Raw genomic sequence first — 12,138 nt, forward strand, 5'->3', positions numbered from 1 at the left:
TGAACCATAAACCAGTCTAATTGTTTGCTTAAAATTCATTCCTTAACCACACAAAATCCAAAAGGAGTCAGCCAAAAAAGATTGATTGAAAAATTCTTATATCTCTCTCATAAAAGTTGACCACCAATAATAATAATAATAATTCGCAATTTCCTACCGTTATGAGCGCGCGATTGCAAAATAAAGATATACACAATATTATTCTTTTCTGCGTGTGTTCTGTATTATTCTGTTCCCAACTAAAATACCGTAAAATCTTACTGATTAACGTTAACAAATTGAATTTTTATTAAAGTTATTTTTTTTTTATTTATTTCTTCTTTTTTCATTGCAGGTAAGTTGAACTTATGATTTGTGTATCTGTTTCTGCCGGCCACCGCACCGCTTCTATATTTTACGGTTTTGGAAAATAGCAGTTCTTCGTCGTCGTCGTCGTCTACTGGATTTACACAATAATCAATGTCGGTGAGATTGGTTGGTTCTTGGTTGTATTTTGTTGGATTGATGGGCACGTTTTTGGAGGGAACAAAAATTATGTAAGATTAGATTAGAAGACTCCGTTAGAATTGGAAGATTGATCACTTTGGTAAGATACGAGTGTATCTATAAATTTTTTTGTGGCGCTATGGGTTACTGTGTGCTCATCACAGTAAATAAAATTTATGTGAAAATGTTTATTTCATGAACCAAAAAAAAAAAAAAATGAAAACGAAAGTATATCAGTCAAAGTAATATTTACTGGCGGTATGACACAGTAAGTACTAAATAAAAACAAATGTGAATGATGAACGGCCTCACTAAGAATTGTGTCACTGTTTTTGAATTTAATTCAATTTTAGAAGGTAAAATCGATCGAAAAAAATTAAAGACACTGTTTTAGTTGTTTGTGAAAAAAAACATAAGGGCAAAAAAATTCGAACTTTCTTATTGATTTTTTTAAAGGGGCTGTTTTTTGATGAAAAATGGTCGGTTTGAATATTAAAAATGGAAATTGAAAGCTCCCATATTCTTATTTTCAGATCACTTACTCAAATTTAATCATTTTCTGAACCACTGTTATAACTTATTTCTAACAAAAAACGCGAAATTAATCTAACCATTCTAAAGATATTCGAGGTCAAAGTAAAAAAAAAATTAAAAAAACTTTAAAAAATTTTCCAATCCACTGAAACTTCATTATTTTCAAATTAACAAGATGTATTCTTGTAGGGGCTTAAGCGTTCTACAAAAAATAGTTTAGCATCAAATTGATTGCTTTAACCTTTTAGAAGATATTCGTATCCAAATCGCAATGCATACGGGTCATAAGAAAACTATTGAAATCAGTTGGCATTGGTTTGTATACGAATATCATCTAAACGGTTAAAGCAATCAATTTGATACCAAGGAATTTTTTGTAGAACACTTGAGCCCTCTACAAGAATACATCTTGTTAATTTGAAAATAATGAAGTTTCAGTGAATTGGTAAATTTTTAAAAGTAAAAATTGTTTTTATAATTTTTTTTTACTTTGACCTCGAATATCTTTAGAATGGTTAGATTAATGAAAAAAGTTAATAAGACCTTTTTTGTGGAGCAATCTGTTTCCTACAAGAATATGTCATGCGCGTTTGATTATTATAATTTTTCAATTTGTTACAAAATTAAGAGCAAAAAAACTAATTTTTAAAGATTTTCTCGATCTTTGGACTTTAATTATCTACTAAACGGTTACCTAGACAGTTGAAAAAAGTGTATTAGGCCTCTTTTTGTAGAGCGTTCAATTTTCTTCAAGAATATGTAAAAAAAACTTGCTAAAAAGTCAATTAATAAAAAAAGATTTTTTTTTCGTAGAAGCTTGATTAGACCAGTGCCGATGCCTTCAAAAACATTAAAAAGTACAAAAAAATCATAGTAGGATGAAACCCATTGGAAAAGGAGGTGAATATGATGAAAATTAAAGGAAAAATAAATTACGGGAGAGCCGAGTTCGGGAAGTGGGTGGGTTGAGTTTTTAATGGTAAAAAATGGTATATCTCGATTTCTGGCAAAACTACAAGTGCTATAGAAATAAGTTGTATAACAAAGTTGTAGGTAATAAAATGATCAACAACTTTTGTATCAACAATTTTTCCACATAACCTCAAAATTTATGTGAAAAATTAAAAAAACCGAGTTTTTGGTTTTTTATTTTTATCTTTTTCAAAAACAAAAATTTTTCTACGAAATTTGGTGAAAACTTACCTTTTTATGTCCCAAATACACTGTAATTTATTTGATTTAAAATATTAATTTGTTCAACTTATTTTGACTTATAATACCAAAAAAACACCCTAATTTTCAATCGAAAATTCACGTGTCAAAATATCAGGTTTTTTCAAAAAGTCGGTGAGAATTTCCTTTGTTAAAATGTCTATTTTCTGATGGTGTAAAAAAAAATTTACATTAGTATACTATAGAACATGTTTTAGTAAAATGCAAAAAATGAAAAAAGCTGGAAATCGAAAAATTTTTTTTATCATTGTTTACAATTTTGGCCTATTTATTCAAATTTACACTTTAATTACTCAAAAAACGTAGGATTTCATGTAATATTGAATAATGTTATGGTTTTTGAGTAATTTAAGTGTAAATTTTCATAAATAGTCTAAAATTTTAAAAAATGATAAAAAAATTTTCGAATTCAAGCTTTTTGCTTTTACCGAGAACATGTACTATGGTATACTAATGTAAATTTTTGCTTACACTATTGGAAAGTAGAGATTTTAAGGAACAAAATACCTACCGATTTTTTGAAAAAAGCTGATATTTTGACACGTGAATTTTCGATTGAAAATTAGGGTGTTTTTTTGGTATTAAGTCAAAAAAAAGGTTAAAAAATTAATATTTTAAATCAAATAAATTACAGTGTATTTGGGATATAATAAGGTAAGTTTTCACCAAATTTCGTAGAAAAATTTTTGTTTTTGAAAAAGATAAAAATAAAAAACCAAAAACTTGGTTTCTTGAATTTTTCACATAAATTTTGAGGTTATGTGAAAAAATTGTTGATACAAAAGTTGTTGATCTTTTTATTACCTACAACTTTGTTATACAACTTATTTCTATAGCACTTGTAGTTTTGCCAGAAATCGAGATATACCATTTTTTACCATTAAAAACTTAACCCACCCACTTCCCGAACTCGGCTCGCCCGTAATTTATTTTTCCTTTAATTTTCATCATATTCTCCTAATTTTCCAATGGGTTTCATTTTACTATGATTTTTTTTGGTTTCAAAAATTATCGACCCTGGTCTAGATGTAATAATAGAAAATTGCGAAGCGGAGGACCTTCCCATTAATATAAAGAGCTTATATTTGGTGTGTATATTCTAGAGGTGTCTAGCAATCGATTTTTCGGAGTACAAAATCGAACAAACGAATTTCGATTTTTTTTTGACCCACCCTAATGTATATACTAATTTCGGAAAATTTTAATTTTCTCGAAAACGAACATTACTGTTACCTAACATAGAACCGCTTTTTTCAAATCTGATTTGCTGCCAAACTGCTTATTGTATTTCAACGAAATTTTTTTATGCAAAAGAATTTATAGACCAGGGTCGATAATTTTTGAAACCAAAAAAAATCATAGTAGGATGAAACCCATTGGAAAAGGAGGTGAACATGATGAAAATTAAAGGAAAAATAAATTACGGGCGAGCCGAGTTCGGGAAGTGGGTGGGTTGAGTTTTTAATGGTAAAAAATGGTATATCTTGATTTCCGGCAAAACTACAAATCCTATAGAAAAAAGTTGTATGGCAAAGTTGTAGGTAATAAAAAGATCTACATTTTTTGTATCAACAATTTTTTCACATAACCTCAAAATGTATGTGAAAAATTCAAAAAACCGAGTTTTTGGTTTTTTATTTTTATCTTTTTCAAAAATAAAAATTTTTCTACGAAATTTGGTGAAAACTTACTCTATTATGTTCCGAATACACTGTAATTTATTTGATTTAAAACATTAATTTGTTCACCTTATTTTGACTTAATACCAAAAAAACACCCTAATTTTCAATCGAAAATTCACGTGTCAAAATATCAGCTTTTTTCAAAAAGTCGGTGGGCATTTCGTTCGTTAAAATGTCTATTTTCTGATGGTGTAAAAAAAATTTTACATTAGTATACCTACTATAGAACATGTTCTAGTAAAATTCAAAAAATGAAAAAAGCTTGAATACGAAAAAAAATTTTTAACATTGTTTACAATTTTGGCCTATTTATTCAAATTTACACTTTAATTACTCAAAAAACGTAAGATTTCATGTAACATTGATTAATCTTACGTTTTTTGAGTAATTAAAGTGTAAATTTGAATAAATAGGCCAAAATTTGTAAACAATGTCAAAAATTTTTTTTCGAATTCAAGCTTTTTTCATTTTTTTAATTTTACTAGAACATGTTCTATAGTATACTAATGTAAAATTTTTTTTACACCATCAGAAAATAGACATTTTAACGAACGAAATGCCCACCGATTTTTTGAAAAAAACTGATATTTTGACACGTGAATTTTCGATTGAAAATTAGGGTGTTTTTTTGGTATTAAGTCAAAATAAGGTGAACAAATTAATGTTTTAAATCAAATAAATTACAGTGTATTTGGAACATAATAGAGTAAGTTTTCACCAAATTTCGTAGAAAAATTTTTATTTTTGAAAAAGATAAAAATAAAAAACCAAAAACTCGGTTTTTTGAATTTTTCACATAAATTTTGAGGTTATGTGAAAAAATTGTTGATACAAAAGTTGTAGATCTTTTTATTACCTACAACTTTGCCATACATTTTTTTTCTATAGGATTTGTAGTTTTGCCGGAAATCGAGATATACCATTTTTTACCATTAAAAACTCAACCCACCCACTTCCCGAACTCGGCTCGCCCGTAATTTATTTTTCCTTTCATTCTTATCATATTCCCCTCCTTTTCCAATGGGTTTCATCCTACTATGATTTTTTTGTACTTTTTAATGTTTTTGAAGGCATCGGCACTGGTCTATTATACAATTTTAATATAATAAAAACCAGAAATACAATTTTTTAAAAATAATTTTTGTAAAACTTTTTTCCAACAAAATTATTTATAAAAAATAAGTTTTTTTTAAAAACGGCTTTTGTTTTGTTTTCCAAAAATGCATCTTTGCATACCTACTGCATACTTGTTTGGAGGGCAATTTGATTTCAGATGTTGTTTTATTGCTTTGAAAAACGAATGTTGTGTTTTTTTTTTTAATTTTTTTTTCTTTTTTATATACCTACATACGTTTCCCATAATTTCTATATAAAGAGTCTTAAAAAATTAAGCAACTTGAATATAAGAGCAAGTTCGTGCGACAAAGAAGAGCCCTGGATCCGACAAATCACTATACAGCATTTTTATTGATGAACATTTTTGGCAAAAAATACCCTTAATCACATATGTACCTAAATTCCAAAAAAATCCCTTTTGGGATTTGGCCACCATCGTCAAAAAACTATACTAGTACCTACATCAATAAAGCAGTTTTAGGTTGAGCGATATCTTCTAAGTAAGCAAATTGTTCTTGACAGGTCATATGAATGCCAAAACATGCTTACGAGTACTTGTATGATGAATCTATCAAAATTAAAACCAAATTTATGCGACTACTCCAAGTGATTATAAAAGTCCCTTTAGTGTACTCAAGTTTCAAAAAAATGTATAAAGTGCATATTTGTTTTATTAAACGACCAAAAGAGACAAAATTAGACATGAAAAATGTATAGAGCTAGTACAAAATTGAATATTAGAAATTGCTCTCCTGAACAATTTACAAAAATGGACTTACGAGGTTTGCACTCTTAGCCGACGAATTTAGCTTTTAGGTACTCAAGCAATGGAATGATTGTAATATAACTTTTATTTTGAAACATGTTTGAAAATTTTATAAATTTTTTTTATATAATGTTTAAAGTTTAAACGCCACTTAAAGTCTACTCGATGTGTAAAATTTCGGAGACAACTTTTGAAAACAAATAACATATTTTTATTTTTTTTAATTATTGAGTAAATTAAAAAATCTTGAGCTCTAAGATCAATACCTTTTCCGATCCAAACTTAATATTTTATTTATCAAGATTTATGATACTCTATTTTAAACAATTCAACTTGATCTTCATCTCATAGAAATAAAAATAATATACAACTATTCTTTAGCTCAAGTTCATTGAATCTACAATAATTCATGTTATTCCAATAGACACACACCGGTGTCCCAGGAGCTAGTTGAAGTAGAAGTTAGCAGTGCATGCGCATAGTATTGAAAGAATATTTGCACGCTCAGGCATTTCATTTGGTCCCATAGAGGAAACTCATTGATTCCATCATTAGATATCTTCTTAGATCTATCAACAACACCAAGCATCTATCCATCGTTCTAAATGATACAGAAGGGCTTGATCTATGATCATCTTCTTCTTCTTCTATTCGAACAAAGTTCTTTTGCGGGTCTGGCCTTTTAGATGGTGTACATCGTAATGGATAATTGATTTGAAGTGTTCTTTTTTTTTTTTGTGTACTTTTTGTTGTAAGTTGCAAAAGGAAACTCTAACTACTTACATATCAAGAGTGCATATATATAGGAACTCTTATGAAGAAAATTCTCAAAGCTGATGGACGAATAGGTTGTTTGGCTTTGGCTTTATATATTTTTATTTGTTTGCTTGGTTTTTTTTTTTTTTTTGTTTTTTGTGCAAAAGAAAAACCTTTTGTGTGTGTAATTTTGCTTGAAGAGGTGATGAGATCAAACGATATCGACAAATCAAAGTTGCAAACTTGAAGAATTGAGTGAATAGACTGATGTGCTGGATGTAGTTGGACCAACTGAAAAAATAAACCTTTTGAATGTGCTGACATACGTTTTCTCACTATGAAATCAGAAAGTTAGATCAAGATCGATTTTCTCTGTTGTTTGTTGTTGTTGCAAGTTGGTATTGCCGGTGTTCTAGATAATGTATCTTTGTTTGTTGAGGACATCCTAATGAGGTACATAAAAATAGGAATTTAATGACGACATTCCGGCGTGAAATTACATCAATAGTCATCATGAGTCATGACATATAGTTACCACTAGGAATATCTACAGAAATCTCTTTGATTGGATATGGACAGTCTTGATTTATTCCAATCGAAGTTGATAAGTACTCGAATGCATATAAGAGTTTAATGGCAAATCAATCAAAGAGTTTTTCTTCAACTGTGTCGGTCAGATAATTTAATACCGAAGTATCTTATAGAACCTTTGATCACTCCAGTTTATACATAAATCAACGATTGTTAGTATTGTATAATACGCTTGATTTTTTTAAGGTTCCACTCTCTTCTACAATAATAATAATTTGAAGTATTATCGCACAGATGTCATTACATCCTCAACATTTTTTTTTTTTTTTGAAAATCTCAGTAAAAACCTAAATTCATATTTTGGGGGTGTTTTAAAAAAAAAAAAAAAAAAAAAAAAAAAAATACTCTGGGAGTTCTACAAAAAAAATAAGTTGTTTATATTTTTTTTTCGCATAGGTACAGTGTAACTGTGCATTTTACGGAAAGTGGGGGATACTTTGAGTTCTCTAAAATTTGAAACGAGTATTTGCTTAAAATAAAATATGCACCCACTTCAAGCAGTAATAAGCATTACCTAAGTTATCGATTTTTAAGTTAGGCAGCCGTTGTAAAACTATAAACTCGTCGTCTCAAATTGTTTATGTTTATGATTTGTCTGTACGTGACGATGGAATGCACTTTTTAGAACTTTTATAAAAATAATATTTTGAATATATGAAAACTTCTTTACCTAGTATCTTAGTGATTTGAAAAAAGATGAAACGAAAAAGCGACAGTAAAAATTAATTGATTACATCTTTTTTGTTTTAATAGATGAATGAATGGAATTCATACTGTAGACAGGTTATAAGCACGGCTATATTTGTACAACATTTCAATTAATTTTATATTCATTATCCTGAGATAACGGTGAAAAGATTTTCTTTTTCTAAACACGTTATATCTTTTGATCTAGAGCATAACAAAATTTGATTTGTCTTTAATATGCATACTGATAATATTACCTTTCATTTAATATATCACACATAACGGTACGTGCTCTACAAGTTACTCAATCTTAAATTGAAAAACTTGAAAAATACCTCAAAACACTCTAGATGTCGTACAAATATAATTGAAACATCATATTAAAGCTTAAATAATAAGCTATGATATTTATTATAGTTTGTCATATAAAAAAATGGATTTAAAGGTGATAGACTAAAATAAAGCTAGATTTTTTTTTTCAAGAAAAATGATTTTTTAAGGTTTCACTTCGACCACGTGTGAATTCCATACTAGATTTTTTAAACTTGGTGAAAAAGTTTCGTTTGTTAAGAACTAAGAATCTTAAAAGTCTACAAAATTATATCATGAGTGAAAGGGTGTTTTTTTTTTTTTTTTTTTTAAGAAATGATGAAATTCAGAATTAGTACCTCAAAAACTAGTAATTGTACCCCAGTAAATATTGGTAAAAATTTTTCATTTATAACAGAAACCAAGAATCTAAGCAGTCTATAAAAAGATTTAAGATGAAAGGGTGTTTTTTTTTTTTTTTTTTTTTAATCAATGGTATAAAAGTTAAACTTACGTTATTTATTAAAAATGTTGTGTTTGCCATGGGTTTTACGAATAAAATAAGTCTATAATTTTTTTTTTCATTTGAAGAAGTGTTTGTGTTTATTGTTTCAGCTCAAAATATTTATATCGACCATGTCTATACAACATCTACAAAAAGAGCTAGAATTTTTTTTAACCCAATTAGTTTTCATAAAAAAAGCAAAACAATCAATCTCTTTTCTCTTCTAACGCCATTCAATCCATTTTTTAAAAGACAACCTATAATAAATTTTATATCATTATTATTTCACCTTTTATATGACGCTTCAATCATATTTCTATTATGCCTACTAAAAAAGTAAGAATTTTTTAAAGCCAACCATGTCGAAATTTCAAACTGAGATAACCTACGGTACTTCCTCTACTGCTGGCTGGTCATCGGCAACAAATCTTCACAGGAGTTTTGAGGTATTTTTCAACTTTTTTAATTAAAGATTATATAACTTGTAGAGCACGTACCGTTATGTGTGATATATTAAATGAAAGGTAATATTATTAGCATGCGTATTAAAGTTAAATAAATTTGTTTTGTGATCTAGATCAAAAGATATAACGTGTAAAAGAACATCTATTAAAACAAAAAAGTTATGATCAATTGATTTTTCGTGTCGCTTTTTCGTTTCATCTTGTTTCAAATCACTACGATACTAAAGAAGTTTTCACTTCAAAAAAATGTTGGTGAAAGGGTGTTTTTTTTTTTCGAACACACAGTAAAATGTGTACCTAATTGGCTGAAATGTTTAATGTTGATGATATGTGTACGATTCGAAAGTGAAATTTAATCTCAATTTGGGCTTTCTTGCACGAGGAAAGAAAAAAAAAAATTATCCACAGCTCAAAAATAGTACCTAGACACCTGCACTGGCGTTTATAAGTTTTTGTTAGAATATCGTTTTCGAAAGCTCGTTAAACCTGATTAAGACTGCAGAAATACTCAATAAATCTTATTATCTAACATTCTACCCCTGGTGTAAAAAATACTACCCGTAAAATTCTTGAAGTATAATCTTCCAATTAAAACTTGCGACCTTCAACAAACATCCTTAAAGAAATAGAAATACAAAAAAATACATCACCAACCACCTGCTACAATCTACCATTCAAACAATATTTTTAAAAACACACACACAAGACACACCTTCTTCCTTCTAAGATCTTCTTCAACTGTAGATAAGCTACAAAAAAAAAAAAAAAAAAAATCAAGAAAATCTCTCAATCTAATAAAGGTGGACGTTCTATGTACAAGTTAATGTGGCGCGGCATCCAATTACATGTAATTACCCGGTCTTTATTTGGTCTACCAGTAAGATCGTGTATCTTCTATCTCTCTCTCACTCAATCTCTCTCTCATCCAACAAAACAACACACCACATCCTGGTCACATCTCCATCAATAAACCCTAATTATCTCAGAAAATTACATGTCATTGTGGATGTTTTGATTGATTCTCTAGGTTTACGGTCAGTTTTTTTAAGATTCTTTCGGAATAATGCGTGTTTCCACCATAAAAGTTGCAAAGACTGAAAAAAAGATTGCATAACGTTGAAAACATTCCGTGTATCCGTCATCGTCCTCTTCATCGTGTCGTGGTCTAAGGTTTTACCTTCCGCAAGAAACCATTTTTTTTATAAAAATCGCGAAAAAGAAGGAATCAATCAAAGATCACGTTCGCCAATACTGACTTTTACTGCTGAAGAACAACAATTGCCATGCGGAAGGACTGCGCATCACATCGAACTTGATGGAAAAGATGATCTTAATTCAAGGAATCAATATAAAGGGCCAAGGAAGAAAGCAAAGGTTCGTTCGATAACAAAGGGAATCTAACGAAAAAATTGGTAACTCACCCGGTAATAATCTCAAAGCCAATCATGTCCGAATCACATTCTTCGACGCCCGGTCCATTAGCATTTTGGATGTCATTGTCCTCGGCATTGTTATTGTTGTTGTTGTTGTTGTTATTACTGCCGTCGGCCTTTGGTAATTGATCTTCCGGTAGTGTAGCGTCTGCAGCAGCTTGAGGCACTTCTTTCTCTTCCAACTTATCGGAAGGAGCCACTATTGCTGCTGCTGCAGCAGCGGCAGCCTCTTGGGCTTTTGTCTCTTGGGCCGGTTGCTGTGCGGCGGACAACGATGATGATTGATCGTCCGTTGATGACGATGATTGTTGAAGCGGTGCCGGTGGAGATGCACCACTTGTTGCTGGTGCTGGTGCAACAACAAGACCGCCATCACTACCCGGTGCTGGGACGACGGCTACTTGAACTTGTTCATCACTCGTTGCAGTGGCAATGTTGTCATTTGTTGGAGCATCATCTGAATTTGTAAATTCTGATGACTCGACTGCTGCCGAAGCAGCTTGAAGCGGTGACGAAGCAGAAGCTGGTGGTGATGATGGTACATCTATTCGAGATCGACGTGCGGCTGTTGCCACTGACACAAGCAGGCACATGACGACGATGAAAATGTGTGTTGGTTTCCGTGATAGCATTTTACGGGTGTATGAATCTGCAACAAAAAAAAAAAGGAAGAAAACAAGAAGTTTAGTTCAATTGACATGTTAGAGGATTTTTGTGTCCTACAGCGATATTTTGTATGATTCGGGAAGTGTAGGTAGACACCGCTATATAATCAAAGATAGATCTGGAGGTTTTTTAATGAAGCTTATTTATGTGTATAGGTAATTGGCGCGCACGCGCGATTAGGTTTTTGCTATATTTATTGACCATTTCATGAGGAAGAATGTAAAGATATACAGGGAATAAGGGTGGGCGCACTGCGAAGGATGATGCAAATTAAAATATATAGAAACAGCTTAATGCCTGATCAGAAGAGTGTGGGGTAGCAATTATATTTGCGTCGATCGTTGTGTACTTGATACACAATTACATTGCTAATTTATTGTGATGATTTTGCTGCCAGGCAAATTAATTATGTTTAATGTAATCCCAGTTTTAGGAAAACCTGTGTTTATTGTCAGCTATACCTTGTTCTAGAAGCGACTAAACAAGTTTAAAAAAAAACTTCATAATTGTTGTTGAAGCTTGTAAACGGTTATTTTGTTGCAATCTTGAACAAAATGGTGGGAAAATTGTGAATACAACAATTTTTCAGTACTTTTTTGCAAAATTTCTTAATTGCTCATTATCTGGTAGGTATCTGTTGAACTAGTTCAGGTTTTATCAGTTCGTCATCGGCATCAGTTGAACTTTGCTAATATTTTTTTATTCAAAATTATTGTGGGAAACAAAATGCGAAAAAAATAATTTTTCGCGCATTTAAAAAGAATACCCAAAAACTAATGAAATTGAGACCTAACTTCATACAATTTTTTTGTGAGATTTGGCGCCCACCGTTTCTGAATTTACACGGGAATAAGCAAGTAATAGCGACTAAGGTATCGAAAAAAAAAATATACAATTGGACCTAAAGTGA

At 30.3% G+C, this 12,138-nt stretch overlaps 2 protein-coding genes across 6 annotated transcripts in view; one reads left to right on the top strand and one right to left on the bottom strand.

Annotated features, from left to right (window-relative positions):
• LOC129914045 (uncharacterized) overlaps positions 1–11,212 on the bottom strand; it is a 69,300-nt gene extending 58,088 nt beyond the window's left edge. Inside the window, exon 1 of the mRNA XM_055993085.1 lies at positions 10,551–11,212. Within this exon, the coding sequence (XP_055849060.1) occupies positions 10,551–11,194 (644 nt within the window). The 5' untranslated portion in view covers positions 11,195–11,212. The remainder of the gene's footprint in view (positions 1–10,550) is intronic.
• Positions 1–12,138, top strand: part of LOC129914040 (autophagy-related protein 16) — a 251,766-nt gene that overhangs the window by 79,365 nt on the left and 160,263 nt on the right. The window lies entirely within an intron of this gene.

Source organism: Episyrphus balteatus, chromosome 3, assembly GCF_945859705.1.
Source record: "Episyrphus balteatus chromosome 3, idEpiBalt1.1, whole genome shotgun sequence".
In the NCBI taxonomy this organism is placed as follows: domain Eukaryota; kingdom Metazoa; phylum Arthropoda; class Insecta; order Diptera; family Syrphidae; genus Episyrphus; species Episyrphus balteatus.